The sequence below is a fragment of the Rhagoletis pomonella genome, unplaced genomic scaffold (assembly GCF_013731165.1).
Source record: "Rhagoletis pomonella isolate Grant_MI unplaced genomic scaffold, Rhpom_1.0 Rhpom_scaffold_00002, whole genome shotgun sequence".
Lineage (NCBI taxonomy): Eukaryota > Metazoa > Arthropoda > Insecta > Diptera > Tephritidae > Rhagoletis > Rhagoletis pomonella.
In genome coordinates, this window is record NW_023458556.1 from 77,204,982 (window position 1) to 77,216,395 (window position 11,414).

The 11,414-nt window shown below is 40.2% G+C and overlaps 3 protein-coding genes and 1 long non-coding RNA gene across 6 annotated transcripts; 2 read left to right on the forward strand and 2 right to left on the reverse strand.

The window, feature by feature from the left end:
• The first annotated feature begins 484 nt into the window (after positions 1-484).
• On the forward strand, positions 485-1,700 carry LOC118734735 (transmembrane GTPase Marf-like). The gene is made up of 3 exons (XM_036464434.1): positions 485-679; positions 752-948; positions 1,013-1,700. The coding sequence occupies exons 1-3, from the start codon at positions 626-628 to the stop codon at positions 1,212-1,214; spliced, it is 453 nt and encodes a 150-aa protein (XP_036320327.1). The 5' UTR covers positions 485-625; the 3' UTR covers positions 1,215-1,700.
• Positions 1,701-4,081: 2,381 nt separating this feature from the next.
• Positions 4,082-4,522, reverse strand: LOC118734737. Of its 2 annotated transcripts, none has more exons than XR_004992419.1 (3): positions 4,433-4,522; positions 4,246-4,343; positions 4,082-4,172 (listed from the first exon to the last, which is right to left on the reverse strand). It is a non-coding gene; the product is annotated as an uncharacterized LOC118734737 (long non-coding RNA). The 2 variants fall into 2 exon arrangements; XR_004992420.1 differs by having other exon boundaries at positions 4,428-4,516.
• LOC118734736 lies at positions 4,480-5,772 on the forward strand. The gene is made up of 3 exons (XM_036464435.1): positions 4,480-4,638; positions 4,747-4,903; positions 4,974-5,772. Exons 1-3 carry the CDS (start codon positions 4,506-4,508, stop codon positions 5,326-5,328), a joined length of 645 nt encoding a protein of 214 aa, XP_036320328.1. The 5' UTR covers positions 4,480-4,505; the 3' UTR covers positions 5,329-5,772.
• Positions 5,773-6,487: 715 nt separating this feature from the next.
• LOC118734093 (protein ALP1-like) lies at positions 6,488-8,263 on the reverse strand. 2 transcript variants are annotated; one of them, XM_036463798.1, is made up of 3 exons: positions 7,951-8,263; positions 7,501-7,878; positions 6,488-7,422 (listed from the first exon to the last, which is right to left on the reverse strand). In XM_036463798.1, the coding sequence occupies exons 2-3, from the start codon at positions 7,806-7,808 to the stop codon at positions 6,519-6,521; spliced, it is 1,212 nt and encodes a 403-aa protein (XP_036319691.1). In that variant the 5' UTR covers positions 7,809-7,878; positions 7,951-8,263; the 3' UTR covers positions 6,488-6,518. The 2 variants fall into 2 exon arrangements, with proteins under 2 accessions (XP_036319691.1, XP_036319690.1); XM_036463797.1 differs by having other exon boundaries at positions 7,934-8,263.
• Positions 8,264-11,414: the final 3,151 nt, after the last annotated feature.

Consider the following 11,414-nt stretch of genomic DNA (forward strand, 5'->3'; position numbering starts at 1 on the left):
TGCATATACATACCTAGCACATAAGTTCTTATGCATTGAGTACAAAAGTACATTAGACTGCATCACCAAAAAAAGTTGCGTTTGCGTTGCGATTACAAAATATATTATATTTTAAGACGTCCACCAAAATATTTCGGAAAAATATTAAGATTTAAGTGAGCTTAAAGATTTTTTTTTTGAAAAAATCCCCTCAAATGACAAAACGGTTTAAGCTTAAAATATTTGCATAAAAATATTTTTAAAAAAAATTTAAAAAAAATTTTGAACGGAATCGTATGAGATGTACGTACATGTGTATGTAAAGTTGCATAACAAGCCAATTAATACAATTATTTGTTTTCTTTTGTTTTGTTAACTCCGTTAAATTAACTGATTTGTAATTTTTTATGGAATCGGGATCAGCATCGGCATCGGCCGATTCTTTCCCCATAAGCCGATTAATCGGCATCGGCATCGGTACCTGAAAAAAAAATTGGAATCGGTCGGACTCTACTAATCATTATCCTTTGTACTTTTGCAGAATCTGTCGCCTTCAACACCAGGCACCGATACACCTTTATGTTTGATACCACGGCCTGTTGGAGGCATTACACAGGAGCAGCTGTCTGTAATTTCACGTTTTGCGATGGCCTCCGTTGGCTCACAGGGCACCGTAGGTGGACTTATTGTGGCCGGTATTGTAAGTTTATATGAGTCTCGTTGTAGCCTAAAAACGCGTGTTTTCTATCTATTTATATATATTTTGTAATAGATGTTGAAGACAATAGGTTGGAGAGTATTACTAGGAGTCGGAGCTTTATACGGTTGTATATACTTGTATGAGCGCTTATCTTGGACAAATTCAGCGAAGGAACGCGCCTTTAAATCACAATATGTGCGTCATGCAACTAAAAAGTTAAAAATGATAGTCGATCTAACGTCGGCAAATTGCAGCCACCAAGTGCAACAGTAAGTTTTATATACTGTTTTTATTTGATTGAATAATGGTAAATACAAGTGTTTAATTTTGCAGGGAATTATCAAGTACCTTTGCTCGGTTGTGTCGTTTGGTTGATAATGCCACAACAGACATGAACGAAGAACTAAAAAGCCTTGAATCACAACTAGCAGTTCTTGAATCGAATCAAAAGCAGCTTAAACTGTTGCGCAACAAGGCTAACTATATTCAAAATGAACTAGATATTTTCGAAAACAATTACATTAGGCAAAACTAATTTTAATTAAAAAATGCATGCGTTTAACGCATTGATGTAAGATTGATGGAGAATATGACTATTAACAGATTGGAAGTGGCGTATAGTAAAATTAACAATTGTAAAGCAAAAATAATTCAACAAACACTTACACTGATGTAAAATTTCATAGTTACTATCAAAAGACCCAATCGAAAGCATTGGACAAGTTTTGTATTTACTAAAATGTGTCAAGCACTCCTCTTGTAGATAATGCTTAATATTGTCATTAACAGAGTTGTATGGTTACCCTTATACTTTCATAAATCCATATTTGAATTTTTGTGCAACTCCTATGTATTTGATTATGTTGCTCATATTTATGTATTTTACTTTAATAATTATTTTTCTACTGTGACCCAGGGTCCGCAGCATTTGGCAATTTGGTAATTTTGTTATGACCGATACTTCTTTAAAAATATATTGTTTTTGTTATGGCAAAACTCAAAGCAAAAAAAAAAATCTTGTTTAATTTATTAAAATGTTTACTAAGTGGATAAACAGTCGAATTAAATAATTTACGAATAAAAAATCACAAAATTCAAAACAGCGTACAATTTTAATACCCAGCTAGCCTTTAGATTCTCAAATGCCGTTTATTACATGCCTATTTATCGACTGTCATTCAAAGCGATAAGCGTGTTTAGAACTGTTTGCTTGTGCATAATATTCCGCTATTCCCAACCAATAATAATTTGCTCTTAAATTGTTATTGCCTTTTGCATCTCATTTCTACACATGTGCGTATATCGAAGGCCCGAGCTAATTTATCTCAACTGGTTGTTGTTGGCCACGTCAGTGGCTCCCAGCGAGGAGCTGCTTGCAGAGCATTATGTTATGCTCCTTTACTGGGAGCATCTGGGCCTCGTCATGAAGGTGGTGTTGAGGCGTCATCCGGAGGCATCCTGTCGCAGTTCGTAATGCTGTGTTTTGGCAGGTCTGTAGCTTCATCCACTGCGTCCTGATAGTCCCCGGCGACGATACGGGCGCTGCGTAGTTTAGAACCGGCCGGCCAATTGCCTTGTATGTTGCCAACAACGTTTCTTTATCTTTGCCCCAAGTGCTGCCGGCCAGCGACTTGAGGACATTGTTGCGGCTCTGAACTTTGTTGACAATTGCGGTTGTATGCGCCGAGAAGGAGAGCAGACTGTCGAAGGTAACTCCGAGGATTTTCGGGTTATTCACCGTCGGTATTGTTACGCCATCGACGTGAATACCCAGTGGCAGTCTGACCTCCTTCGTCCAGGTGGTGAAAAGGGTTGCCGAGGATTTCGCAGGGGATAGGGCAAGGCTCCTTGCAGTGAAGAAGCGAGAAAGTCCGGAGAGGTAACCGTTTACTTTCGAGCACAAGTCATCAATTCCATTCCCAGACGCCATGATCGAACAATCGTCAGCATACGAGACTATATTAACACCCTCTGGTGGCTGAGGAAGCTTTGATATGTAGTAATTAAACAGTAGCGGGGACAGGACACCCCCTGTTTAATTTTGCGTGGCTTGCTAGTTTTGTCTCTCAAAATTACTGACGAGTGTCGACCACTCAGGTAATTCGCCGACCACCGTTTGAGTCCCTGTGGGAGTGAGGAGGCCTCTATATCTTCTAGCAGCGTTGAATGACTGACAGTGTCGAACATCAATTCCATTCCCAGACGCCATGATCGAACAATCGTCAGCATACGAGACTATATTAACACCCTCTGGTGGCTGAGGAAGCTTTGATATGTAGTAATTAAACAGTAGCGGGGACAGGACACCCCCTGTTTAATTTTGCGTGGCTTGCTAGTTTTGTCTCTCAAAATTACTGACGAGTGTCGACCACTCAGGTAATTCGCCGACCACCGTTTGAGTCCCTGTGGGAGTGAGGAGGCCTCTATATCTTCTAGCAGCGTTGAATGACTGACAGTGTCGAACGCCTTGGACAGGTCCAACGCTACTAGAATAGTTCTCTCACAGGGGCGGTTTCGGTTTAGGCCACGAGTTATCTGAGTGTTTATGGCGTTAAGTGATGTTGTTGTACTATGCACTTTACGGAACCCATGTTGATGCTTCGCTGGGGTCAGGTGGTTCGTGAAGTACGGGAGCAGCAGGGCCTCGAGTGTATTCGCTACCGGGAGAGTTATCTTGCGATAAGACTCCTTTGTTGGCTGGTTTCCCCGGTTTGAGCAGTGGGACCACTCTCCCCATTTTCCAGATGTCTGGAGTGACGAGAGTGGCCATGGACAGGTTGAGGACCTCCGTTAGCTACGCTACTCCCGCAGGACCCAAATTTTTCAGCATCAACATGAATATTCCGTCGGGTCCAATGGCTTTGGAGGCTTTCGCCTTCCCGATGGCTACCCTTACCTCACCGCTGGTGAAAACAAGAGGCGCACTAGGTTTTGGCATTTTGTGCAGCCTTCTGGTCACTCGACGTTTGGCTTTATCCACCGGAGGATGCAGAATGAACTGCCGGCTAAAATAGCTCGCGCATCTCTCCGGGTCCGACGAAGCGTGGTCACCAAAGTCTATCTCGACTCTGTCATCGCGCTTCGTCGGGTTGGACAACGACCTCACGGTTGACCAAAGCTTGCTCACACCACAGGCGAAGTTGCAGGTCTTCAGATGCTCTTCCCATTTCTTCCGCTTATGTACGTTCACAAGTTGCCGAATCTCCGAATTGAGATCCCTAATGCGGGGATTTCCGGGATCGGCCTGACGAAAGGTATTGGCCCAATGCACGCTTGCTTTGCTTGCTTGACTTTGAGAACTGTCAAACAATTTTTAAAATCTACTAAAATGTATGAAAGTTGGCCTAGTGGCAGCTTTACTTCACTTGCTTGAAGCGCTTTAAAGTATCGATTAGCCGAAATCTCTATTTGACAGCGCGCTGTAGGCTTTTGACAACTCTTGACATTTCAATTTTTCGCGTCGATTTTGCTTGTGTGCAGTTTTTATCGCGTTCTTCATCAATTTTAGGTAAAATAATTTATATTAAACAATTATTTGTTGCTAACAACATTATTTTTTCAGATACCTTGCTTTTTATCGTTCCGGCCACCAGATTCGTTGGTTTTCATAAAGTTTCATTTGCCTGTGCCACTTCCACCCGTGTTTATAAGGCGTAATATTCAACTGGAGGTAAAAGAGTTTATATTAAACAATTATTTGTTATTAATAATATTATTTGTTGCTAACAACAATATTTTTTACAGATACCTTACTTTTTTATCGTTCCGGCTGCTGTATTATCCGATTCTTGTGTGTTGGTTGGTATATCGGAAGCTTTAGTGCAAGATGTTCGAAGAAAAACTTATAGCAGAGATTGAAAAACACAACTGCTTGTGGGACAAACGACAGCTTAGTTACCGCGATCGGGTGAAGAAAGATTTGGCTTGGCGAAATGTAGCTGCTGCTGTGGGACATCCTGGTTAGTATAGAGTTTTTCAAACATATAGCAGTTTTGTAATAGGACGAACCAAATTATAACAAATTTGTGACGAATAATTGTGACGAATACTATATTTTTACTTTACAGAGGAAAACTGCCGAAAGCGATGGAAATCGTTAAGAGACCGATATGGAATAGAATTGAAGGTTGATCAACAACCTAGCGGAAGTGCTGCGTCGTTTAGACGAGCTTGGCCATATTACGAAGCTATGTTGTTTTTGAAAGACACGGTCACGCCCAGACAGTAAGTGTACTTTACATTTGTACAACAAGTATTTATATTTTAAATTGTAATTTTATGTACATATTTTAAGGACAACAACAAACATCGTCTCCCAAACGCCAGAAGTTCTCGGACAAGAACCAGATATACTGGATACTTCCTTTGGATTCCAAATAGGCGAGAGTGGGAACATTATAATAGAAGAGCAAGAAACCACTGCCCCAACGCCGGCTAAGAGACAAAAGAAAAAAAACGATGAGAACGCCGCCTTTAACGATCTAGTCAACGAAGTAAGTCAGTTTGTGGATAGTCAAAAAAAAACACACAACAATTTCTTGGGTGCGATTGGCGAAGTGTTTGAGAAGGTCCCAGAAGAGAGCCGCCTAGATTTTCAAATGGACGTACTTCAATACGTCTATGCTCAATATAAAAATTATAAAAATTGAATTTACGAAATTTAAAAATTTAAATGACATCCAGTTTGAATTCAATTTTGCGAACTTTATATGTAATCTAATTTAGTATGAAATCTGATTTTGATTTTGCGAATTAAATATGTAATCGAATTTAATATGCAATCTCACAGAAAATGCTTGCTATAATTTCATTGTTTCTAATCAAACACAATTGTACATTTTTTTAAGAAAATATTCAGGATATTATTCCAAACGCGTGGTTTTCGATGCAAGTTTACGAGGCTTACGCGGTTACGAGACATTTAAATAAATAACCTGGATATTTTTTTTATAAAAAATTGTACAATTGTGTTTGATTAGAAACAATGAAATTGTAGCAAGCATTTTCGGTGAGATTGCATATTAAATTCGATTACATATTAAATTAGATTACATATTAAGTTCGCAAAATTTAAATCAAACTGGATGTCATTTAAATTTTTAAATTTCCTAAATTCAATTTTTATAATTTTTACATTGAGCATGTTTCGTTGTGAAAATGCACTGAAATATGTAAATGCAAGATCCTATGGACAAGATCCTGAACAGCCCTATTATTTAAAATACTAAAAAGTAGACTGTTTGTAACAACTTTTGTTTTATAAATAGGCAATACTTAAGTACCTTAAAAAGAAACATATTACTTAAAAGACTAAGAAGTATATTGTTTGTAATTCACTTTTGTTTTATAAATACGCCATATTTACAGTGGTCGAAAAATTATAGTCGCACCATATTTGACAAGTTTTAACATTTTTTTTTAAATTTTAGTAAATTTTTCATAAAAATATAGTTAATTCTTTAACAAAGCCCGTGTAAAAAATTCCGTTTTATAAAAAAGTCAAAATTAAAAAATAATATGTTAAAACTTGTCAAATATAGTGGGGCTATAATTTGTTTGCCCACTGTATGTACCTTAAAAAGAAACAAAACAATTAAAAGACTGAAAGGTATATTGTTTGTAACCACTATACTGTTTAAAACGGTTTTAACTTAAAAGACTGAATGAAATATATGTTATGTTAACGCCATTCTTACCTTGAACAAAAATTAATTTAAAAACCTGAAAGATGTGACGACATTTAAAACATTACCAATAAGTGCCCTCATACTGTGAGTTCAAATTTTTGTTTTCTATCTTAAATAATAAAAACAAAGCATATTCAGCGAGTAGTAATTATTTAAATTTTATTGTTAAAAAGATGTGTCTTCAGAGCATCCCTTAAATCATAATTATTTGAACTGCCTCGGTTCGATGACACCCTACTTATTGAGGGCAATGGAACTACTTCGTTTCGCCATGAGCCAGCGATGGTGGCATCCTCTTCGTAGCGATCAACAAAATCGCTTGCTACATAGTTTGCACACGAAAGCTTAATAAAATTATGCAAGACAATACAAGCTTTCACTATTTGTTCTGCATTTTTCGGGGCCATGCATAGCGTCGTTCTCAATATTCTCCATTTGGCAGTGAGTATTCCAAATGCGTTTTCTATAACTCTTCTTGCACGAGAGAGTCTTTTATTGAAATACTCTTGCTCTTCTGGAATACCTCTACCCGGATATGGTCGCATTAAATAACGCCGTAAGGGAAAAGCAGCATCTCCTACTAAATAATGTGGAAATGGCTCGGTTTCTCCTGGGAGAGGCTGATCATGTGGAAGGCCGAGCCTATCATTTTCAATAGCATCTGCCAGTTTTGAAAAGTGGTAGACACCGCCATCGCTTTGACTTCCATATGCTCCGATGTCAACGCAGGTAAAGGTATAATTGGCATCACATACGGCCAAAAGCACGATACTATAATTGCCTTTGTAATTATAGTACATCGACCCTGAATTCGCTGGACAGGTAATATTAATGTGCTTTCCGTCGATGGAACCAACGCAGTTGGGCATATTCCACAGCGACTTGAACTCATTGGAAATACGTCCCCATTCCGTTTCTGACGGGGTCGCCACATACAGGTCAGCTAACAGATCCCATATGGTCATACATGTCTCCAACGTAATCTTCCTGAAAGTCGTCAGGCCGATCCTGTGAACTATTGTGTGGAATTGCCGAGTGCCACCGTGAGCCAAATATCTGCAACAAAAAAATAAAACCAGATACATATATGGAAAATTATACGTATACTATTAAGTAAAACCGATTTTCTCTTACATCAGGGTTATAAATAGTCTGCAGCGGCTCGATATTGGTGTTCTGATTGAATATTTGGTCAGCGAAGCCTCCAGAAATTCGTGCAGCACATTAAATAACGAAAAGGGCATTCTTAATGTCTTGTTAAACTGCTCCTCATCTGCAGCCAAGTTTCTTAATGAACTTTCAAACAATCCATATTTGTGTCGCTCTAAGTACAATTTCCGAACCCAAAATCGGCGCTTCTGTTTTAATCGCAGTTTTAATTTACGCATTTTCGCTAAAATTAGGAAAATTCTCAAAACTTGTTCAGCATTTCGAGTCAACATTTTGTACTGCCAAATGAACCTTTATGAAAACCAACGAATCTGGTGGCCGGAACGATAAAAAGCAAGGTATCTGAAAAAAATAATGTTGTTAGCAACAAATAATTGTTTAATATAAACTCTTTTACCTCCAATTGAATATTACGTCTTATAAACACGGGTGGTGAGTGGCGCAGCCAAATGCAGCTTCACCAAAACCGGAACGATAAAAAAGAAGGTATCTGTAAAAAATAATGTTCTTAGTAACAAATAATTGTTTAATAACATATATTTTAACTAAAATTCACAATTATACTTGCTGGCACAACAAAGAATGGCGGGTATATTTGCGCGCATTGAAAATCAGCTGACTACTATGACAGCGTTCAAAGCTACCATTAGGCCATAAAAGCCTTCAAAGTAAAGCAAAGCAAACTAAAGTAAGCAAAGCAAGCGTGCATTGGGCCAATACCTGAAGGTTGTTGCGCTCATCAGCTAGAACAGCCGCTTCGGCAGGAAAATTCGGACGTGGATCCTTAATACATCCTGCTGGGATGAAGCGAGCTGCAGCAGCGGTGACAACCCTGCGGAACTTACGTTCACCTACATGAACGTCGGTTGGTATGGGTAGTGCAGTGAAGGCGCCCTCAGTAACATCCGTGAAGCCTTTCCAGTCAGCTTTGGAGAAGTTGACATAAGTCCGGTGATCCACGGAAGCAAAGTCGGCGGGTTTATCAATCGAGATGACTATGGGCAGATGGTCTGATGCTAGAGTCAGCATAGGTCGCCATGATACGCTGTTTATCAGACCAGCTCTGACAATTGTTAGATCTGGCGAGCTGCAGCAGCTGCACATAATCTTGGTGGGTGCGTCGTCGTTCATTGTGCAGAATGTCGAATCGTCTATCTGCTCAGCCAGATTTATTCCCCTACGATCATTTGACAGGCTTGAGTGCCAAAGATCGTGGTGCGCGTTAAAGTCACCAACTACCATACGGTTTTCACCTCTGAGTAGCGCACCTATTGTGGCACCAGCCGAGGCAAGAGTTGCAATTGACTGATGTCACGTTACGGTATATTCTGGACTGACAAACATAGCAGATTGTCGGAGGGACTAGGAGTTGCCGGCGGCGGTGTGTGGGTGCTATTGTGTTTGTTTGTGTCTCTATTGTTGTGTTGTGTTGGGGTGTGGGTGTGGGTGTGTTGGTTGTGTGCTGTCCAGGCGGATGGTGGTTTGCCGTGGAGGCGGTCCGGTTCGCACAGCATGGGGCCACGAACAACGTGGTCCATTGCCGGTGCGTACGCAGGCCCGAGCAGTTACGGAGGTGACTCCACCCGTCCCAGGCTTTGCACCTGACCGAGGTGGAGTTTGTATGCAGTCTTCTCTGGCATACGCAGCAGGTGTAGATTTCTGGCCCTGGGTTTGACTATGCCAGCCAGGATCGAGCAACGTTTGATGGATTTCGCCGACCTAAACGGGGTTAGATCGCCGAAACAACAGCCCTTGGTCGGGTAAAACCCGAGTCATTCCGGTACGTAGAACCGGCTGTCGTGGGAATGCTCAACTGGTCAAAGATGTCAATGTATCCTATCTTGAACGCCGTGCGAAAGAAAATCTTAACTCGATGAACTATCCTAACTTTGAACTAACTCAGCGCTTTCAGACAAACTATCTTATTTCAGAAACGCATATTTTGTGTGTCGTATGTTAGGCTGTTAAGCTATGGAGTTAAGACACTAAAAATGCTGCGTCTGAATTAGGATAGTTTGTCTAACAGCGCTGAGTTATGCCGAATTTCCACTAGGCAAGGTGGTTATACTTCTAAAGATATATCACCAGAAAATACAGAAAATTCACTTCAGATAATATGCTCTTTAAAATACATTTACGCAAGTTTTATGAACAGTATGTAATAAAAGATAAACTTTTTAAAGTTTCATAAAGTGCAATTTACTTACATAAAATTAACAAAGGATTCAAACATTATTAACCGACTTCAAAAAACGGGAGCCAGCAAACACAATTTGAAATGTTTGAGAAAAATGTATTTCTCAATTTGATATCAAATTTTTTTCTCAAATGATTCTCAAATTGAAAACGAGGTCTAATTTTTACTATTGAAATGCATTTGAGATTGATTTAAAGAAAGATGGCAAGTGTCAAACGATATAAAAATGAGCAGTTAAAGCTCTACCCGGAATTGCAGCGGGTGACGGTAAAACGGTCGTCGGTTAAGCGCTGTCAAAATTAAAACTCACAACGGCATATTGTCAGCGGGAGGGAGTAGCGTGTGAACTGCCGCCGAGTGCAGACGGATTAGCGAGTGAGCGGACGGCTCTGAATAGTTTGATACTTCATATTAACACTTAAAACCACATTTGTCTAAAGTCACTGTAAATGTATCATCAGCTTTTATTTGCATATATTACAAATAAATACACTCAAATCATCCGTGACAGCGTCAGAGTGGGATTGGAATTTTAGCCTACAAATCGAAACAGGATAGATCGCACAAGGCGCGCACACATACACATCTAAAGATAAGCTACCAGCGATAGACGCAAAAGGACAAGCAGAATGATAGACATTCTCACATAAGGAAATAACGAGCGATAGTCGCAAAAGGACGAGCAAAGAGTGATAGACATTCTCACAGAAAAGAATACCGAGCCATAGACGCAAAAGAACGAACGAGTGATAGACACTCATAAAAAAAAAAAAGTGTAGCAAGAATACGGGGAATTGCTGCACTAACCGGCACCCAAATAGTAAAGGAGAATAGCGTTAGCGGCGGCAAGAAAAGCAGCGCGGAATATAGAAAATGAAAAGAAATAGAGTAAATCGAAAGCGAGTAGTAGTTTTTGAATTTTCAACGGCGGAGTGAACGACGATAGAGGCGTGGAAAAAAACCCGGAATCAGAAATTGGAGTTAAAATGGTTAAACTGAATGGGTTAAAATTGGAACAATTGAATGTTCTACAGGAAAAGCACAATTTGTCAGTCACAGGAGCAAAGGCTCACAAAATATCGCAGTTGATGGAAATATACAACACAGGCGAGGGGCAAGATGACGAAGTGGAGGTTGAAGAGATTCCAGCCTTGCAAACGCAAGTCGAGAGCTCTGTGAAATGATCGCCAATATGTCCAAGGCGGTAGCAGACTTGGTAAGCAACAATCGTAACCAGAATGAGGCTGGAATACAAAGAATGCAGCAAGGTTCAGACGCAGACGTGGCGAGTGCGTCGCATGCAACGGCAGGTGCATCAGGGGCAGATGCTACAATGCCAGCGAATAGGGCAGGTGTTGCAACAACACCTCCGTATATGGTGGGGGCCGGACCACCAACAATATCAACAGTAGTCAAACACACGATGACGGACATTATCGGAATGCTACCGGATTTCGACCCACTTAAGGGCCATATATCAACATATCAATTCTTGGACAGAGTGGAGCAGCTTCGGTCAATTTATGGGTGGTCGGAAGAAGTCTTGCTATTTGCAGTTCACCAAAAACTTAAAGGGCGGCACGCCAGTGGGTGTTTAGGTCGTGGCAACAGTTTGTCGCTAACTTGAGGTATGATTTTCCAACAACCGTAAATATGGCGGATGGGCGTCGGTAGATGGCAA